The sequence below is a fragment of the Ascaphus truei genome, chromosome 5, assembly GCF_040206685.1.
Source record: "Ascaphus truei isolate aAscTru1 chromosome 5, aAscTru1.hap1, whole genome shotgun sequence".
Classification (NCBI taxonomy): Eukaryota; Metazoa; Chordata; class Amphibia; order Anura; family Ascaphidae; genus Ascaphus; species Ascaphus truei.
Window position 1 is genome coordinate 129537912 of NC_134487.1, and position 19284 is coordinate 129557195.

Below are 19284 nucleotides of genomic sequence, written 5' to 3' on the forward strand. Positions count from 1 at the left end.
CTTATTTTATATGTAACCCCTCCCCCCCAATGGTTACTAGTATGGTTAGTCTGTACCAGGCCCCAACCTGTGTTGTCATGGGATCATCATATCCGAGAGTATACAAGAGAAGAGGAAAGTTTGGGAAGGTAAGGTTCTTGGAGGACGAGAGGAGCCTCGGGGAGAGTAGATAAGTAATGTTTATAAAGCAATAGTACAGACCAGGCCCTCGTTTATGTTGTAGTTAGGGACAGTGCCCTTTGAGTAAGGAACCCCAAATGAAGGAAGAGTCCTGAATATTAGAGGAAAGGGAATACTGCCTGACACACAGGGCCTCAGAAAAGAGGGCTCCCGGGTATCGGCAGATCAGCTCTAACATTCCTCGTCTGCCTGTATGGAAGTGGCATTTTCCAAACAGACCAAAAGGTATTGGGCCACAGGAGAAAGACCCACCAGGAGTCCTATGGGGGCATATTGAGATCAGATTCATCATTTCATTGCCGATAGAAAAGGATTTGTTGTTGTTATGAAGAATACTGCTGCAGTCGGGTTTATTCTCATGACTGAATTCCAACAGCTGCGGTAGAACTGGGGCGCTGGTAAGAACAAGCAGTGATGCACCAGCCTCAGGTTTGTGGCATAAAGAGAGGCAGGAGAGGAGCGCCAGAGAGCTAAACCATTGGATAAATCAGTGGGGCAACAACTGTAAAAGGAGTCTCAGAGCAGCCACCGAAAAATGACTGCTGGGCTTAGACTTGAAGGAAATCCGTGCTGTTGACCAACATTAGGTGTAAAGATGGAATTCACTTGGAAGAAAAAAAAAAAAGGGAAGGAAGGTTTTGGCAAATTAAATTTACCATCCTAGAAATAAACCTTTTGGCATCTTACAGTGTTAATGCAACACACTGTATAAGAATCCATAAGTGAAGGTCTAGCTGGGGTAACTTTCCAGAGTAAACTTTGATCATCCAAGACATTTTTTACCTTTTTATTAGAATATATAAAATGTTCACACAGTTCATGGTTTATAAAGATTCACACGTCGGTGGGAGACGGATGGTCCGGACAGCTCAGCTAAAGGCGCACCACGGAGTCTCGTTCACGTCACACTGCAGCAGCACGTTTAGCACAGTACAGGGGGCGCCTCCAATGGTGAGCTCAGAGCGAGACTCCATGCGATACACGACACTGTGCAGGCCTCCCTCGCGGTCCACCTTAAATTGTTCCTGAGGGAGACCACAGGGAAACAGATGGATGTTACAACTAGCTGCAAGTTCTTGAGTCTAACAAAATACATACAGTACAGAGTAAAGGGGACAGAGGCACGGCAACACAGGACAAGAGTGCAGGAAATGATACACACACCTACTCCATGCATGCAATGTGACACCACATACAGAACCAGTGTGCACACCAACACGTTGTGCTACTTAGGGTGGTATGCAAGTTCACATGAAACAGGCTCAACCAGTCCTTATAACAGAAACAAACACAGATTACAAGCTCTTTTCCTATTGTTGCTTTCATGTCTGAAGCGCTTATTCCCATGATGTGTTATAATAGTACAGTATGTCACGTGTCTTACTGCTGTGAAGCGCTATATAAAACACACACACACACACACACCATTAACTTACATTTGGTATTGTACGTAGTCGACTCTAAATAAAAATATAAATGTTTTGTTTTGCCAACATTTGATTTGTTGTTTTTTTGTGTGGATCTTAACGTATTCTAAAACATCATAAAGCATGAAAAAAAATGCATAAGTATAAATTAAATGCATTAAAAAAAAAAAAAAAAAAAAAAGGAAGAAGGAGGGGGGGGGGGGAGACATGTGTATCTTGATAAAATGACGCACACTTTGTTAATGTTGCTCATCCCTCATGTGTAAACTAAATTTCAGTAATTGTAGTTCCCTCAATCTTGTTTGTACAAGTGTAGCCCGAGAGATGGCACAAACCTCCACCTCAGACCTGGCGGCTTTTACTGACTCGGGATTCAACATTGTATACATTGAGGCAGATTGAGATAACAGGACAATGACTCCTCAACTAAAGTCACAAATATGTCCATATGTGGCCCTGAAAACACACACACCTTGAAAAAGCAAAGGGAGCGCGGTGTCAGCATTCATTGCAGCAGAGCCCGAATGATTTGGGTTTTTTTTTTACACTTTTAGTTGTCTTAATGTGCAATACTATTGCGAAATTTGTGAGTGTATTACCACTTTTATACCTTTTAAACAGTGGAAAACGTTATTGCACCAGGTTTGTCTCTCTTCTCTACCCTGTATATCTTGGAGTTTTACAAGCACCTGATACATTAAAGAAGATCTGAGGATGGCGTTTCTTCAAGTACTCTGACGATCTTGACAATGCCTGAATATTGCCGATTCCACGCGAGTGGGACTCCCACCATCTCCAGACCTTTATAAATATAATGCACTATTTTTATTGTCTCCCTTTTTCTCTATACCTTGTGAATGTTTGCGCTCCAAGGTGGCTGTGTCTTACCCATTACATGTTTGGAAATATCTGGTGTTGAAGGATCGGCATCTCTAAGGGTTATCTTCACTCATTCCATTAGAAGTGTTACACACCTTGTGATTATGTTTCACATATTGCCACTATTTTACACTTTAGCTGGGAGCACTTTAACACTTATGCACATTTAGTTCAAGTGGATATTATATATTTTCTACATTTCTACTCAGTATATCTGAGCTTGGTTTTTTTTGTGTCAATTATTTAAAACATTTGTGTCAGGCAAAAATGTATCCCCAGATTTTACAAATACTACATACGCATGCGCACGCGCTGACGTATGCGATTTACAGCCACTGTACCTGCTTCTGGGCAGCGATTCTCTTCTGGTCTCGTTTTCTCCAGGCGGGGTCATGTAAATGGCGGAAGGTTTTGTATCCTGTGCCGATCCCCGTGGGGCGCAAGAGCTAAAACAAGGTACGCATCAAGGACCCTTTAGTATTTACCATGACCTGTCCAATATCCTAAGCCTCAAAGCAATGCGTATGTGCAATGGGGAGAGGCTGGGGGGCGGCTACCAGCAGAACTGGGATCGTGTCCAACTTATTCTGCAAAAGTCAAATCAAAATATATCTGAGGTATTTGGGAGGAGCTACATGTGTATATACTTTGTGTGCAGAATTGCAGAAACAAGCAGTGCTACATAAAACACAATAAAAAAAAGTTTCGTCTGTGAATCACCTTCAGACCAGCTGCTTTGATCCTTCTGTAAAACTCATCGTCTTCACGACCCCATCCCCAAAACCGATTTGACATTCCATTGCACTGCAGGAGAAGAAGCAATAGATAAAGTGAGCCAATGAAAAAAACCACAGAAAGTGGTTATTAACATTTTTTTTTTTTTTTTTTTTAAAGTACTAGAGATTTAAATCAGAAAAAGACACCCACTTTTACCATTAGCATCCCAGACGTAAGCACATTGGCAAGAACTAGTTCTTTGTAAAGATGGATGCTGTGTAAGTATTAATCAGTCTCGTGTACATGCTGAGGTAGGTAGGAACACTCACTACACACATGCTGCTGGGTAAAGGGTATCTTGGTCCTAAAGCAGCTGTATGACAGGGGGGTAGTGCGCCCCTATTGGGCGCTTAACGCATACATATACCGATGCAGCGGGATTCATTGTTCCATGTCATTAGTTGGGATATTATGCATCAGCATTGTTGTTGAACCCAGTGGAAATGGCGCCATACTCATATACCTTCATACTATATGTTGGGGGGGGGGGGGAAAGGGACACAATGAGGGTCATAAGACATTAAGAGGCTAGTATGAAAAGAAAAGGACAGTGTACGACTCAGTGTAAACATATCATCAAGTGACCAATTACAGTCCATGTGGTAAGTATTGCACGTACAGCATTCAAACATGATTAAAGCAGGGCATGTTTTCGGTACGTTACTATTAATCACCAGTCTGCTGGCTCCTTCCTTGTCAGTCACCACCGTCAGTATCTTGCGATCTGATAGTCTATGGGGAACGCTCTCTTGCCCGGATGTAACCGTCTCCGTGGAGTTGTCGTCAGTGAAGTCACAGACCGAGGATATAAGCTCCCGGAGTGGCAGCACTCTGTACCAGCCGTTGGGACGCCAGGGATGGATGAAAATTGGAACACCAATACTCCCGCACTGCTGGCTATGGGGTTAGCTACCCACGTGTATTCGCCAGACACCCACGGTACCTATTGCAGCACCACTGACATCACTAGATGCGCCGCATCAAAGCGACATACTAGTTGGTCTAAGTGGACAAAAGCTGCAGGTGCTGTGCGAAGCCATGATTTGGAGATATAAGCAAATGTCCCACAACATATAGTTGTATGTATATGCTAACCCCATAGCCAGCAATGCAGGAGTATTGGTGTTCCAATTTTCATTTTCACCCATCCCTGGCGTCCCAACGGCTGGTACAGAGGGCTGCCGCTCCGGGAGCTAATATCATCTGGAGGCGACTTCACTGACGACAACTCCACGGAGACGGTTACATCCGGGCAAGAGAGCGTTCCCCATAGACTATCAGATCGCAAGATACTGACGGTGGTGACTGACGGGGAAGGAGCCAGCACTGGTGATAATGGTAACATGTACTGAAAATAAAGTTTGAATTCTGTACGTGCAATACGTTTACACCGAGTCGTGCGCGGTCTGTTCTTTTCATATATTCCACAAGATGCCGAGCAGCACTCTCAGTCTTTGTATGAGGTTACCTATTTATTTGGTCACTCGATAAGAAAAAGTTTTTGGGTGCACAGTGTTTAAAAAAATACATTAGTTCATTCACATTATATATAGGTTTATTTAGCATTACAAATACACAATCTGGTGCGCAGTTTTTTTTATATTACTTTTCATTACGAGGCTAGTGCCAGTCCTCCGCTAATAGGAATCAAAGTGCAGACAAATCTTTATAACAAAAAACAACATGTTAGAACCACTGGAAGAGATGGCGCTCTGGTCAAGTATGATGTTTCCCAACATCAAAAAGGTATAGGCAGCAAGTGGCAGAGCGCAGCGCTCCCAGGGCATAACAGGAAGCAGATCGCAACAGACCAACGCAAAGGGCCACAAGAAAGTGATACGTAATAGTGGAGAATATAAGAGTGAATACATGTTAATTTAAAAGTATTGGTCTTGATACTTTGTTGAAGACCAATACTTTTAAAATTCACGGGTGTTCACGGTTATATTCTCTTCACTATTATTACGTATCACACTCGCGTGGCCCTATGCGCTGGTCTGTTGCCATCTGCTTCCTGTTACAGCCTGGGAATGATGTGCTATGTCACCTAAAGCAAGTGGCTTAAACTTAAAGTATGTAACATCTTTTTTTTTTTTTTTAAAGATAACATGTGTTGCAATCACCCTGCATGCAAGAGAAAAGCAGAGGGAATAGTGGGAGGAGCTCACCATTTCATAATGCTTTTTGGTGAGTAGGAGAATCCCCCCCACGTACGTCTTATAATGATACAGCGGGTGCAGCTCTGGGGAAGCCACGTGGAAGGGTCCCTTCTCTGGGTATCCATAGTCCAGATCTGGGTTAAGAGGTAGCAGGTCCACATCGTGCATAGCGATGTAGTCGGTTTCATTCCCGCTCTCCAAGAAACCCACGTTTATTAACGATGCCCGGTTAAACCTGACAAATAAAAATCGCCATGCTTCAGAATGAGAGTATTTTGCATGCAGGACATTAACTAGCTTTACAAAGGGAAACAGGAGTAGAATGAACATGAGCATTGTAATGTCATTTTTGAAACATTTAAAGACTTACAAATTAGTATACTTCAATGTTTTCAAAAAGCATTTAGAACCTGTAAGAATGTATAGATACACACACACACACACACACACACACACACACACACTTTTAGTTTACAAGTGAGTGTCAGTGTCTGCAGCTTGCACTTAGATGCCTAAGCCACTATAGTGAAATCAGCAGAATACAGTCCAGTGCGGAATGGGATTTTTAGCCGCGACCAAAGTGCCGCCGGTGGTCCGCCGCCACCACAACTCACCGCCAGACAGGTCGACGCCGGCGCTCTGACCCTGATGCCATCTATAAATCTCAAAAGAGAGGAAAATTAACTGTCCCGGGAAGCCGCTCTGAGTCCCGCGACCACCACAAAATCTTTAAATGTCGCGCGGGACAATGAGAAAAGTAAATTTTCCTCTCCATTGAGATTTAAAGATGGCATCGGGGGCGGAGCCAAATTTCAAGAGGCGACATGCCTGGAGGAGAGTTGTAGTGGCAGCGGACCACCGGCGGTGCTTTGGTCGTGGCCAAATGGCCAGAGGTCCTAGACTGTTCCAGTGACCATTCCAAGCTGCTCTGCGGGAAGCAATGTAAAAAGCAATGCTGTATAGCATAGACCAGTGGTTTTCATCCTTTCTTCGGTTAAGGAACCCTATAATTACATTGTGAAACTCTGAGGAACCCCAACCCTCTCTAATAGCATATCTGAGATCAGATGCATTGCAAGGAACCCCAACCCTCTCTAATAGTCTGAGGTCAGATACATTGTAAGAAGCCCCAACCCTCTCTAATAGCGTGACTGAGATCAGATGCATCGTAAATGCTTAAGTATATGGTACAATTTTCAAATGACCTGAACATTGCAGGGAACCCTTTAGGGATGCCCGGGGAACCCCCGTTGAAAAACACTGGCATAGAGGGTGACAGCTGTAAGAGTGAGAGCATAAGGTGGAGCATACAGTGTCAGTTGTAAGTACAGAAGTCTTACGTGCACTACAGGGCTATAGCAGTAACATTACTTGAGCCACAGGTTTTACCAGTATGTGCAGTAGCCTCAGGCAGAGCACAGAGGGTGTTTCCACTACATATATACGAGCATTATGTGAAATAGGCGTGTCAACTGTAGGCACATGATCAGTAGGTGAAGCACAGAGAAGTATAGTCTTAGCAGGAACCTCTGCAAGATGCATCTATTACTATTCAGATCCTGCCAGTGTCATGAGTTTCTGAAACCGGTGAGAGAAACCCATAACACTAGCTGGCAAACCCAGCAGCATTAGTAAAAATGAACTCTACTTTATATAACATTATAGATAGGTGTTAAATAGTTTTAAGGTAACAATGCATCACAGTGCAGATGTGGACTAATAAAATGGAGCAGATTATGAAGGCACGCCATATAGGATGTGATAACCCTGCCTAGGGAATCTCTCCGACAGGGGAGCAATTGCTATTTCTGTCTGGTGGGTGTTCACAAGGCAGTGACGGCACAAACCTGAAGTGATCCACCTGATTGATAACAAATATATGGTGCAGGATTTTCTTCTCGGACAGATATTGGTGCATATGAGGGACGAAGCTCAGGAGTTCCTCAAACCGCTCCCTAAAGGGAATCAGCACAGCAAGACGGTGGGGACCCCATGAGGGATCCTCGCTCACAGTCCTAAGAGCCTGGGTGCAAGGCTTCTGGGGAGACATTTCTTCCTGGTGCCCCTTCTTACTGGCGTCACCCGTACAGCTGAGCTGTAGCCAGAGCATAGACAGGAAGCCAAGGATCAGACAGGTCAGGAACAGTCTGAAGATGCTGCATTTCCGAGGCAAGATCCCCAGAAAAAGGCCTGACCTAAAAAGGAGAGAGAGGACATAGGTTAATCTCCTAAAGTCACTTGCATTTCAAAGACCCTTATTAAGCAAAATCAAGGAGGAGACAGGAGCCTTTACATAGCAACAAGCAGCCTGTACAAAACATACATGGGGTGGCACTGACTTTACTAAGGGGTAACAGAGAGCCAAGACAGACTTGAGTAATTTTACAGTAAGGTTACAGTGATGTTCATTCACATATACATCGTGGGTTCCAGCACAAAGCAAACCGGGATAACATCATGCTTATAAACACAAGCAAGCTATGGTCACCTGCAGGTCTCACCTGCTGTCCTCTCTGAGGTACAGAGCCGGTTTCCTGCGAGACAGATACATCTCTTCTGCTTTCTGATAGCGCACAGCTCAGAAATATCAGAGCCTTAAAAATCCATAACCCTCGGAGCATCCTACAGACACCCTTACATCCACCAACATATCATCACATATGAAAGCCTTACACAACTCTTATAAATACCAATACACTGCAAAGCATCAACCATCTTTACATACCAACTCCACGCGGAACCTCTATAAAATAAACACTATTCCCACAAACAACTTAAAATATATACAGTATACAAGCAGTCACACTTCATTCCTTCCACTTCTCCATGGTAACTTAACTCTTATAAGCCCTTAGACACCAACAAGTTACAAGCACCCAATATATACAACAAATCCTTAAAAATCCCCACAACACTCCAACAAACCTAGATCTATCAGAACCTTGCAGAGCCTGCAGCACAACTCACACAAACTACTATACTACAATGTAACAGATCCCCTCACTAGGCACAGCACACTGTACAGTATATACCTATACAGTGCTATATATCCACCGTAAAGTGACAGCCCTCTGTATACCAGAACCTGGCGTATAAACCTATAGAGTTCTATATATACACCCTAACGTGACAGCCCTCTATATACCAGAACCTGGTGTATAAACCTATAGAGTTCTATATATACACCCTCACGTGACAGCCCTCTGTATACCAGAACCTGGTGTATATACAACTGACAAACCCTGCACACGCCTATTCAGTGTGTGAGCTGCAGCGCGCGGGGTGCTTGTTTCCGAGGAGAGGGGGGATTCTTAGCACTGCTGCTCTCCCCGTTACACGCTGGCTCTTTAGTGGTTGTGCAACAAATTGATGCCCTCCAGAAACACGACCTGCGACGCAAAGGTTCCGGGACCAAAAGTTCCCATGATGAACAGAAAAGGTTAGCAGGGAGATGTGACAGTCTGCAGGAGGGTGATTACACTGCATTACCTAGGGAGATGTGACAGTCTGCAGGAGGGTGATTACACTGCATTACCTAGGGAGATGTGACAGTCTGCAGGAGGGTGATTACACTGCATTACCTAGGGAGATGTGACAGTCTGCAGGAGGGTGATTACACTGCATTACCTAGGGGGATGTGACAGTCTGCAGGAGGGTGATTACACTGCATTACCTAGGGGGATGTGACAGTCTGCAGGAGGGTGATTACACTGCATTACCTAGGGAGATGTGACAGTCTGCAGGAAGGTGATTACACTGCATTACCTAGGGAGATGTGACAGTCTGCAGGAGGGTGATTACACTGCATTACCTAGGGAGATGTGACAGTCTGCAGGAGGGTGATTACACTGCATTACCTAGGGAGATGTGACAGTCTGCAGGAGGGTGATTACACTGCATTACCTAGGGAGATGTGACAGTCTGCAGGAGGGTGATTACACTGCATTACCCAGGGAGATGTGACAGTCTGCAGGAGGGTGATTACACTGCATTACCTAGGGAGATGTGACAGTCTGCAGGAGGGTGATTACACTGCATTACCTAGGGAGATGTGACAGTCTGCAGGAGGGTGATTACACTGCATTACCTAGGGGGATGTGACAGTCTGCAGGAGGGTGATTACACTGCATTACCTAGGGAGATGTGACAGTCTGCAGGAGGGTGATTACACTGCATTACCTAGGGAGATGTGACAGTCTGCAGGAGGGTGATTACAGTGCATTAACCAGGGGGAAGTGAGAGTCTGGATATGTTAGTTAAATCAATCGAGGTAGTCAAATTGATCTCCCACTGCCCTCCACTAAGAACTGGACAGGTAGAAACATTACATTACTATTGATCACCTGCTAAATAAGTGGGTTGGCCAACACGGTCCTTCCCACACATTACACAAGGCAAAGGATTTGTCAGTGACTAACACGGAGGCCAAGGATAATAAGGGCTGAGCTCATTAAACTCATAACAGTCCTGCTTATGCTGGATGGTAAAATGGCTGATTCTTAACACCATCATTGTACTCACCAAGTAGTACATGGACACGGCACTAGTGACCGTTTTTGTAGGCTGCACTAAGTAAGTATTTTGCACAAACACTTGTGCACATGAGTTTTTTGGTTTGTGCTCCTTTATTGTTATTCTGATTGAATTCACCAAGGCTGAAAAAATGGTGCCATCTATTGACTTGTATCCCCCCTGCCTCCAAACTGCTAAACGTCTCGTGTTCTCCCGTATTATCAACTTTCTTAATTCCCCTGCCCTCCTGGACCCTTTATAATCTGGCTTCCATACACCTCACTCAACAGAGACTGTGCTCAGTAAAGTAGCCAATGATCTACATGAAGCCAAATCCCATGGACATTTTCCCTACTTATCCTGCTTGATCTCTCTGCTGCCTTCGATCACCCTCTTCTGCTTCATATTCTAAACTCTCTTGGTATCCGTAACAAAGCCTGGTTCTTATCATACCTCGCCCATCGCATATTCTCTGTCACTGTTGCTAACATGTCTTCATCTCCTGTTGATCCGTGTGTTAGTGTGCCTCGGGGCTCTGTTCTGGGACCTCTCCTTTTCTCTCTCTACATACTATCACACCGTGACCTCATCAACTGGTTTGGCCTAAGACATCTCTATGCATATGATAGGCAGATATATCTATCCACCCCTACCCTCACCCCTGCAATCCACTCCCAAGTCTCTGATTGCAGTGCACCTGTAATTAGTCCAATGTATTCACTCACATGAAATCAGAAATAAAGAGATTTTTTTTTTAGACTAGTTACATATCAGATGAGGTTGGAAAAAGACATGCGCCCATCAATTCTAATTTAGCCAACAGGTATTTTATCCTATATCTATATTTACAGTATATTGATCCAGAGGAAGGCAAACAAAAATCATATCATCCAATGATATCTCATAAGGGGAAAACGAAATTCCTTCCTGAATTCCAAGAATTGCCAGTCAGATTACTCCCTGGATCAACATCCTTCCCATGTTTACTTATTTGGTATATCCCTGTATACCTTTCCTTTCTAAAAAGATGTCCAACCTTTTTTTGAACAAATCCACTGTATCTGCCATCACAGTCTCCATGGGTAATGAATTCCACATTTTCACTGCCCTTACTGTAAAGAACCCTTTCCTTTGTTGCTGGTGAAATCTCCTTTCCTCCAACCTTAAGGAATGACCCAGAGTCCTTTTGTACTGCTCGTGTGCACGCTGCGCGCCGATGACGTAACTGCGTGGGCGCAACCTGGAGGCGGGACCCGATGACAGGGTATTTACCTCCGCGCGCTGATACCAGATGAAGAAAAGGGGGCCTCACGGATGACGGGAGGAGCGGGGGATCCGATCACGGGTTGGGGTAAGTGGCGGTTGAGCCGAGTGCGTCGCGGCTCAAGGATCCTGACACTTACACAAGTTAGTACCATTAGCAAAGATGGAGACTTTGCTCTCGATGTCAACCTGAAGGTCATTAATAAACAAGCTAAAAAGCAGGTGTCCCAGTACCGATCCCTGAGGTACTCCACTCACGACCTTAGCCCAACCTGAAAAAGTTCAATTTCTGACAACCCTCTGTTGTCTATCCAAGGGGCACGCAAACTTTTTTTTGCTGCGCTCCCCCCCCCCCCCCCCGTGCCTGCTCTCCTCGGTGCGCCCCCCCCTCCTTACCTCGCGCGGCATCAAATGACGCCGTGAGGTCATGTGACTTCACTTGACCCGCGGTGTCATTTGCCTGCACGTTACCGTGGCAACCGTGACGTCATTTTACACCGCATTGCCATGGTAACGTGTCCTGGAGCCAGCTGAACCTCGGTAAGTAGAGGTTGCAGAGGCCTCGTGCGTTCCCCTGGCATTTAATTTAAATGCCGGGGGGGAGAGCGTGGGACCTCTGCAACTGCCCGTGCCCCCCCAAAAAAAATCTCGCACCGCTGGTCTATCCTTCAACCAGTTTTCAATCCAGGTGCATACTGTATATTTTTACTGAGCCCAATTTGCTTTATTTTGTTCCCCAACCTCTTGTTTGGAACCGTATTAAAAGCCTTAGCAAAATCTAAGTAGACCACATCAACTGCATTACCCTGGTCTATATTCCTACTTACCTCCTCAAAGAAACAAATAAGGTTAGTTTGGCATGACCTATCCTGCATAAATCAGAATCTTGTGTGGTTCTTCACTGTTGTCCACAATCTTCATATATTCAATCAGCAACTCACAAAGAAAATCAGGGAAGCACAACATTAGTGTTAATAAGGTATATCAAATGTATCAAGAAGGTCATCATTTTGCAAGTAAGAAACAAGTATGTACGAGTTATACTTGAGCTGCAACAGTATCGGGAGGACCTCGCTCCGACCTCGATCGTTTCTGACCAGCGCCGTGGTCGGAGCCGGATAAGACTGCCGAGCTGCTGCTGGGCGCTGGAAACATCCCCGCTGCAGCAGCTCCAGCAGCGCCCCCAATGAGGACTGTTTTTTCTTTTTTTTTTTTTAAATCGAAATTCTAAGACGCATCATGATTTCAGACGTGAAAATGGGAACAAAGGTGCGTCTTAGAATCAAGGAAATACGGTATTTTTGCATGCGAGTGTTTATCTTCAAAATAAACATTTCTTTTTATGTGATGAGACCAGAATGCTGAGTACTGTGGTGCTGGGTTAATCGAAGAAAGAGAAATAAGGACATTTGACACCTCCCGTGTGTCCGCAGAGCTAGATACAGTGATTAGTGAATGTAAGGGACTAGCTAGTTGGGTTATACAAGAGAGCGAGTAACTGAGAGCAGATCAGGCCTACATTAACAATACAGCAATTACATGATCAGGATCAGCCTCACTGTCAGTAACAAGGTTATAAATCCACCTCTGTTTTTCATCTCCACTTTTAGGTAATCTTGCATCTGCATACTCTGCATCTGATCGTCTCTAGCAGACAACAGCAGTGGATCATTAGACTGGTTAATAGCTAAGCATCTCCATGATAGAGTATTTAATATCTGTACATCCTATCTTTTGCATCCCTCATATAACAGGCAACATTAAGGGACACCACATTGCTACACCTAACAGATAGATTAATGCTATAGGGACAGAGACGATCAGGCTCCATTCCGTCCCCTTTCACAGAGTTTAATAGCTGCAGTAGAGTGATCGCACAGCCAGCCTATACTAATTATCTTACTGTCACATAGGCTGCCTTTACACGAGCCTCTGACTGAGTTAAAGGCTAAGGTCCCGCTGCATGCGCCTGCACACGTGTCTGGCGTCCTGGCGGCGCGTGCACAGCGCTTCACCGCGATCTGCACACAGCTTTTTTAGGCGTGGGGGGCATGGCCAAAAAGGGGGGGCACAGCCATTTCGCACATTTTCTGTTCTAAGTGATGGAGGAGGTAAAGGGCTGGTGAGAGGCATGCACGCTGCCGTCGACTGCAGCGGGGACCTAGCCTAAGAGTTGCAGTAGAGTGACTGCAAAGACAGGCTATACTCATAACCTGACTATTCATAAAGGCTGCCCAATACTAGCGCATTAACCCCTTCCCCACTGTGGGATCATTACCACTGTCATCTTATCCTCTTCACCTACCTCGGCTTTTAGTGGTATTTTCCGTTTTAATTTTTTTTGGCGATATATATTTTATATATGCAGTTTAAATGTAAATTTGTATATATTTATACTAGTGGTGTGCAACAAAGTGAATTTCTTTGAGTGACTACACTTATGCACTAATCGCAGATGCGCTATACTAGATAATTGTTGTGCGCTCCTGTCATTTACAAAATTACTATTAGAAGACCAAACACACCGTCTGTCAAGTGTGGAGCAGCAATGTCTTATTTTATGCACATTATATTTCACTATTGTATACAGATGGATTGTCACTTGGTGGTAGCGCTTTTTTTCTTTTCCAAGTCTGATTGTCTCCTGGTTATATCCTTGTGGATGGTGCTTTACTGCCTTAAACTTAATATGGCTAAAATTGAGCTCCTAAATCTGGCCTAATATCTGTTATATATCTATATATTTTTCCATCACAGTAAACGGTACGACCATATATCCTGAAGCCAAAGCACGTTTGGTGCTTAGCAGTGACATTGGACTCTGCCCTTTCCTTCTCCGTTCACGGCACGGCTAAAACTTGTCGCTTCTTCCTTCGTAACGTTACTAAAATCTGCTCTTTCCTCCTCATCTAATGCATGCCCTTAATCCTCTCCTGTCTGGATTATTGTAACATACTGCTAACAGGCTTCCCTGCCTTACAACTGACTCCTTTGAAATCTATCCAAAATTCTGCTACTAGAATAAATTAACTTTCTCCTAAAACAGTGTCTGCACATCTTCTCCTTAAATCCCGCTCCTGGCTTCCCATCAAGTCTTGAATCACCCACAATGTTCGCCTCAACTTCAACGCTCACCACTGATCTGCTCCTCCCTACATATGAGCTTTGATCTCTCGTTATACCCCTGCTCGTCTCCTGCGTTCTACCAACAACTATGTCCTGCCCACCTCTTTCACCTCGACTGCTCTCTCGCCTTAAACCTTTTCCCCCCTCTCTGCCCCCACCTGTGGAACTAGCTCACACTTCGTATACGCCAAGTACCTTCTCTTTCCAACTTTAAGACAAACCTTAAACCTCACCGCTTAAATGAAAAACTCCAATAGCTAGAGATTCATGGCTACTGTCCCACACCCACAGTCATTTCTACAAACGACTGCTATCTATTGCATGTGTTCCCTTACCCGCTGCCTCAAAATTTCCCATCACACCACTTAGATTGTAAGCTCTCCGGGGCAGGGGATTTCCTTTCCTCTTCGGGGCGCATGTCTTTTATTACCACTTTTTATATAAAGACTATTTTTATACTTTTACGTCTCCCCATTGCGCTCCGATATAGGTATATTAAAAGACAGGAGGGGGGAAAGGAGGAACACACAGCAGTGCATTGAGAGAACAGATACATGACAAACTAAATGTTCATTTTGAATCCCATGCCAGACCTGGCTCTTTCTCAGTCGCATGCAGTGATCAAAGTGGGATGGTACAAAGAACAGAATAGCATGCATGTTTTGTATATATCTGGTAACGATGAATAATAAAACATACCGAATAAAAATATACGGCACAGTTAGCACGAAAAGTCTTCTTCTGCCAAGTGTTTTGTCAGCAGATAATTTTGTATAGATAACCTCTTCACTATCTTCAGGAAAACGCTGATTATCATGGACATAGAGTGATCAAAATGGTTTAGACTCCAGAAGTGATTCTGCAAAGGTACATTTTAACCCAAAATTACAACTCAGGAAGTCTCTCCCCTAAATAGCTGTAGAGGTGCAGGTACCCAAAAAGAGTGTGACATTTAAATTCTAGCCCCAAAATAAGAACAGATAGGAGGTTATTTAATGATGGCTGCAAAACTGGGGTAAAAATCAGTGCAGAATAATTACATGACATTGGTAAATACAAACAAAGATCCCCTTTCTTTCCATGCAATACCTATGGTGCTGTTTTTTGCACAGATTTTCCACCACTTTGGTAAACGGATACAGCTAAACAGTCCCCTAATGTAATAATTGTCGCTCCATGCTCAGTGCAACTGCATTGGTGTTTCTCACGATCACTAACGGTAAGAATGAGCAAGACCAGCCTCATTAATGAGGTATTTGAACTTTACCTTCTTTCCTTAAAAATGGGCTCAGAACAAATAATGCAGCACTCCAAAAACACTCAGCTAGGGGATCCTAAATTCCTTACAAGGAGAAAGTTAAACAGACCGTTCTTAATTCAGTGAAAAAATCCATAGCATTGTATTTGGCTAGACTGAGATTCATTCTGTATACATACGTGCCTCTTGTCTTTAAAAATATAAATTGGGAACTATGTTTTGATTTATTATCTTACTTAGAGTGTGTTCCCTTAATTACTTTATACAGTATATATAATGTATCTTTTTCACTTATGTATTGTCTCTGTCATTTCTATTTTTTTCTGGGGAGAAGTGTTTCATCTTTATCGTGTAGTGATGCAGCTCAGATCGGCAGCAGACCACTAGCTGAAGTCCTGTGGCTTTGTAAAGATGCTTATACCTTAGGCATGCGGTGTAGTACATCTGGCAAGATTATCAGCACAAGACATCTCTTCGATCAGCTGATGAATGATGCGCGCAATCAGCTGTACTTTGGCTCTGCTCCGAGGAAGAGATGACGCGCTGGGTAGACACGCCTCCAACACATGATGTGTGCTAACCCACGCATGCACAGTAGCATCTCATGAAGGGAGATCCTTGAAATCAGCAGGGTTATGACGCGTGACACGTGTTGAACTGTATCACGGCTCTGCTCTCATTCTGAGAATTTGCACCTGATCAACACACCCCCATCATTTTATGTGCGCCAAACCAACCCTGCTTTACATTTAAATTTATTTATTTATAAATAAACTGCTATTCTGCAGTTGTCGTGTGTTTGCCTGTCAAGGGAATAAATCTCAGTTTATTTTGCTCAACCTGTTCTGCTCAATCAGGATCCACGAAATATAAATGTGTTATTAAGTGCGTCTCCCGTCACAAGTGTTTAAAGCTGCCTATGTGTGGCTAACCCTTCACTCCATGAAGAAGCCTTCGGGTGAAACATATGTAGAGTGAATGCACCACCGGGACCCTGAGATTTTTTTCTCTGCTCACCAGTTCTGCTCTACCAGCCGCTGACAGGCTAATCCAGCCTGTTTGCTATTTGGAATACCATTTCTTCCCTATTGGATTGCTGAGCTGATTACTCTCTGCTATTATCCTGGACACAGTCCTTTGGGAATAAGTATACAAACACGTATCCTTATTTGCTGCTGGACTCTCTCTATTAGCTCAGTCATGACTATCTTTGCCCTTTTTGGGCTTTATATCTTCAGGACTCTTCATCCACGTGTATTTTTTCTATGCAATACTTTGGAAATACATGTCCTTTTGCCTGTACTGCTTTGAGCATTAGTTCCTTTTCAGCATCACTGTAATTATTCAAGTGTTCTACTCTGTTCTCATTATCAAACTTGATCTATGTGTGAGTGCATTGTGTAACGTGTGTTATTATTCTGTCTTGAGATATATACCTGCTCCTTAACTCTACAGGAGTTTATCATATAGAGTTAGACAGATTAAGGATTTCATTATCTGTTAAGATTGAAGTTTCCCATAGACACTTTATCCTGTCTATTTATATACAGTATGACCGGCTGGTCTTTTGATCTTAGAGTCTTTTGTTACCCTGAGCTATTTACCCCTTGGGAATAGCTCTTACTGTGATAGACCTTATGGTTGCAGCTGTCATTAGAAGCTGGAGTTGAAGCATTAGCTATATACATTCCTTAGGGTCCCGTGTGCTTTTAATTACGTTTTATGTGTATGATGTTAGACTTTAATAAAATTGTGCTATTTTTTTGGAGATCTTGAGTGCTCTTCACAGCACTTATTTTTTTTCTGTAGCTCACTGCAGACCGGGGAACTCGGCTGCTCACGCCGCCAGCCTTGCTGGCGCACGTGCAGCGCAGACAGTGGGGCCATAGCCTTAAGCTTACCAAGATCACTACTGCATATTTATCTAAATAATATTCCTTGAATCAGCCAAATTAGGTCCTGCAGCTTTAAACTGATATGATCTCATAAGAAATAGCACACGTATTCTATACATAGAATACTGGAATAGTCTCAGATCTCCTTATCAATCCAACCTAACTGTCATAGTCTCTTTGGTTGTATCAGCTAAAACCTAAACTGGGCAGTTTTAAGCAACTTGAGACCATAGTATGACACCTTTTGTGTCAATTCTTATTAGAATAGACTTCACATGTAATTAATCCATAGAAACATTGGAACAGCTGTACTCTCCAAGGTAACTGAACTTATATTATAAGAATATATATATATTTATACATACTTGTATAGTTACCAGAGTAGCCAGAACTGGTCCGGTGACAGAGAGACAGCACAGTGGTATAGAAAAAACTGAGGAAGATCCCTGTTGAGGACCGAAACGTTGGTTTTGGTGTCCTGCGTTATCTTTAATACAGTTTTTTCTATACCACTGTGTGCTGTCTCTCTGTCACCTGACCAGTTCTAGCTACTCTGGTAACTATACAAGTTTATTATCTGCTTTATGGGACAAGCATCAGAATTTTGAGAAGGCTAGTGTGCAACACTGTTATGCTATGGAATATATATATATATATATATATATATATATATATATATATATATATATATATATATATAATCTCACACAGTAACCAGGGAAATACAAAAAAATGTGTATTGTGAACCCAGGGCAGCCAACGTTTCGGTCCTCGCAGAGAGACCTTCCTCAGGGCAGTGCAACAAGTGACTGATCTGGACACCCATATATACCCCCACCACTAAGGACACCTGATCCCAATCAAAAAAATCAGTGAAAATCCGCGAAAATCCAAATTACATCCATAGGTAACACCCACTGAACTTAGAAAATCAATAGAATCCAATGCTAGGTACTGCAAGAACCAATGAAAACATGGCACACAGAACCAGACGTCAACAGGGGCCTGCGTATGTACTAACCTGCTATATGCAATAATATCCCTCACACCGCGTAACACAGTAACCCAACCGTGTCCGTGGCAGCAAATAGGGTGCACGCTCACAGCGTGACCACATCGCGCATGCGCGAAAACAACCAACCGTTCCACGCTCTCCACAAATGTTTAAGCTTTGTACCGACTAACATCCAAAATAGTTTTAACTGGGAAGTGGACATGTACAGGTTCCATCGTCAGTTGAGACTTAAGGACTTTTTTTTTTAGCAAACAAGGTCATCAAAGCAGTTTGTCTGATACTAAGACCTTTAAAACCAGCAGTAATTTTGATCCGCAGACTGGTAATCATAATATTCCAGCATTTATGAATGTTTTGGACATGGAAACCAGCGGTAGCATAAAAAATCACAAAACCAGCTTCTATAACATCTCCCGGGAAGAAAGACTTGCTATTGACACATTGAGGAATACTATGGAGATCATTATCCGCGCTGCGGACAAGGAGGCGGAATCGTGTTACTCAAATACGCTTATTATAAACAAGAAATTGAGGAACAGTTGGCCAATTTAATTAATTACAGACGTTTGCCTGGGGATCCAACAGCTGAATATAAGAGTGTGACGATAGGATTAATCAGTGCATTAATAAAGGCAGTATGCTCGGCTGGTTAATCCTAATTCATATTGGGGGTGAAGGTGTTAATTTTATATGCTGTTCCTATGTACCATTTTCCCTTTTATGCATTGTTGCCCCCATTTTGCAGGATTGTATGTGCTTGCAGTAGAGTACATCCCAAGCACACACATACAGT

General features: G+C 43.4%; 1 protein-coding gene and 1 long non-coding RNA gene across 4 annotated transcripts; one reads left to right on the plus strand and one right to left on the minus strand.

Moving 5' to 3' along the window:
* Window positions 1–953: 953 nt before the first annotated feature.
* Window positions 954–8787, minus strand: B4GALT7 (beta-1,4-galactosyltransferase 7). Of its 3 annotated transcripts, none has more exons than XM_075600762.1 (6): window positions 7924–8784; window positions 7270–7617; window positions 5432–5657; window positions 3207–3290; window positions 2828–2932; window positions 954–1205 (listed from the first exon to the last, which is right to left on the minus strand). In XM_075600762.1, exons 1-6 carry the CDS (start codon window positions 7971–7973, stop codon window positions 1050–1052), a joined length of 969 nt encoding a protein of 322 aa, XP_075456877.1. In that variant the 5' UTR covers window positions 7974–8784; the 3' UTR covers window positions 954–1049. The 3 variants fall into 3 exon arrangements, 2 of the variants coding, with proteins under 2 accessions (XP_075456877.1, XP_075456878.1); XM_075600763.1 differs by having other exon boundaries at window positions 7911–8783; XR_012801722.1 differs by having other exon boundaries at window positions 1161–1205; window positions 2828–3073; window positions 7924–8787.
* On the plus strand, window positions 8661–18133 carry LOC142495367 (uncharacterized). Its single transcript, XR_012801723.1, has 3 exons — window positions 8661–9994; window positions 11103–11285; window positions 15916–18133. It is a non-coding gene; the product is annotated as an uncharacterized LOC142495367 (long non-coding RNA).
* The last annotated feature ends 1151 nt before the right edge of the window (window positions 18134–19284 follow it).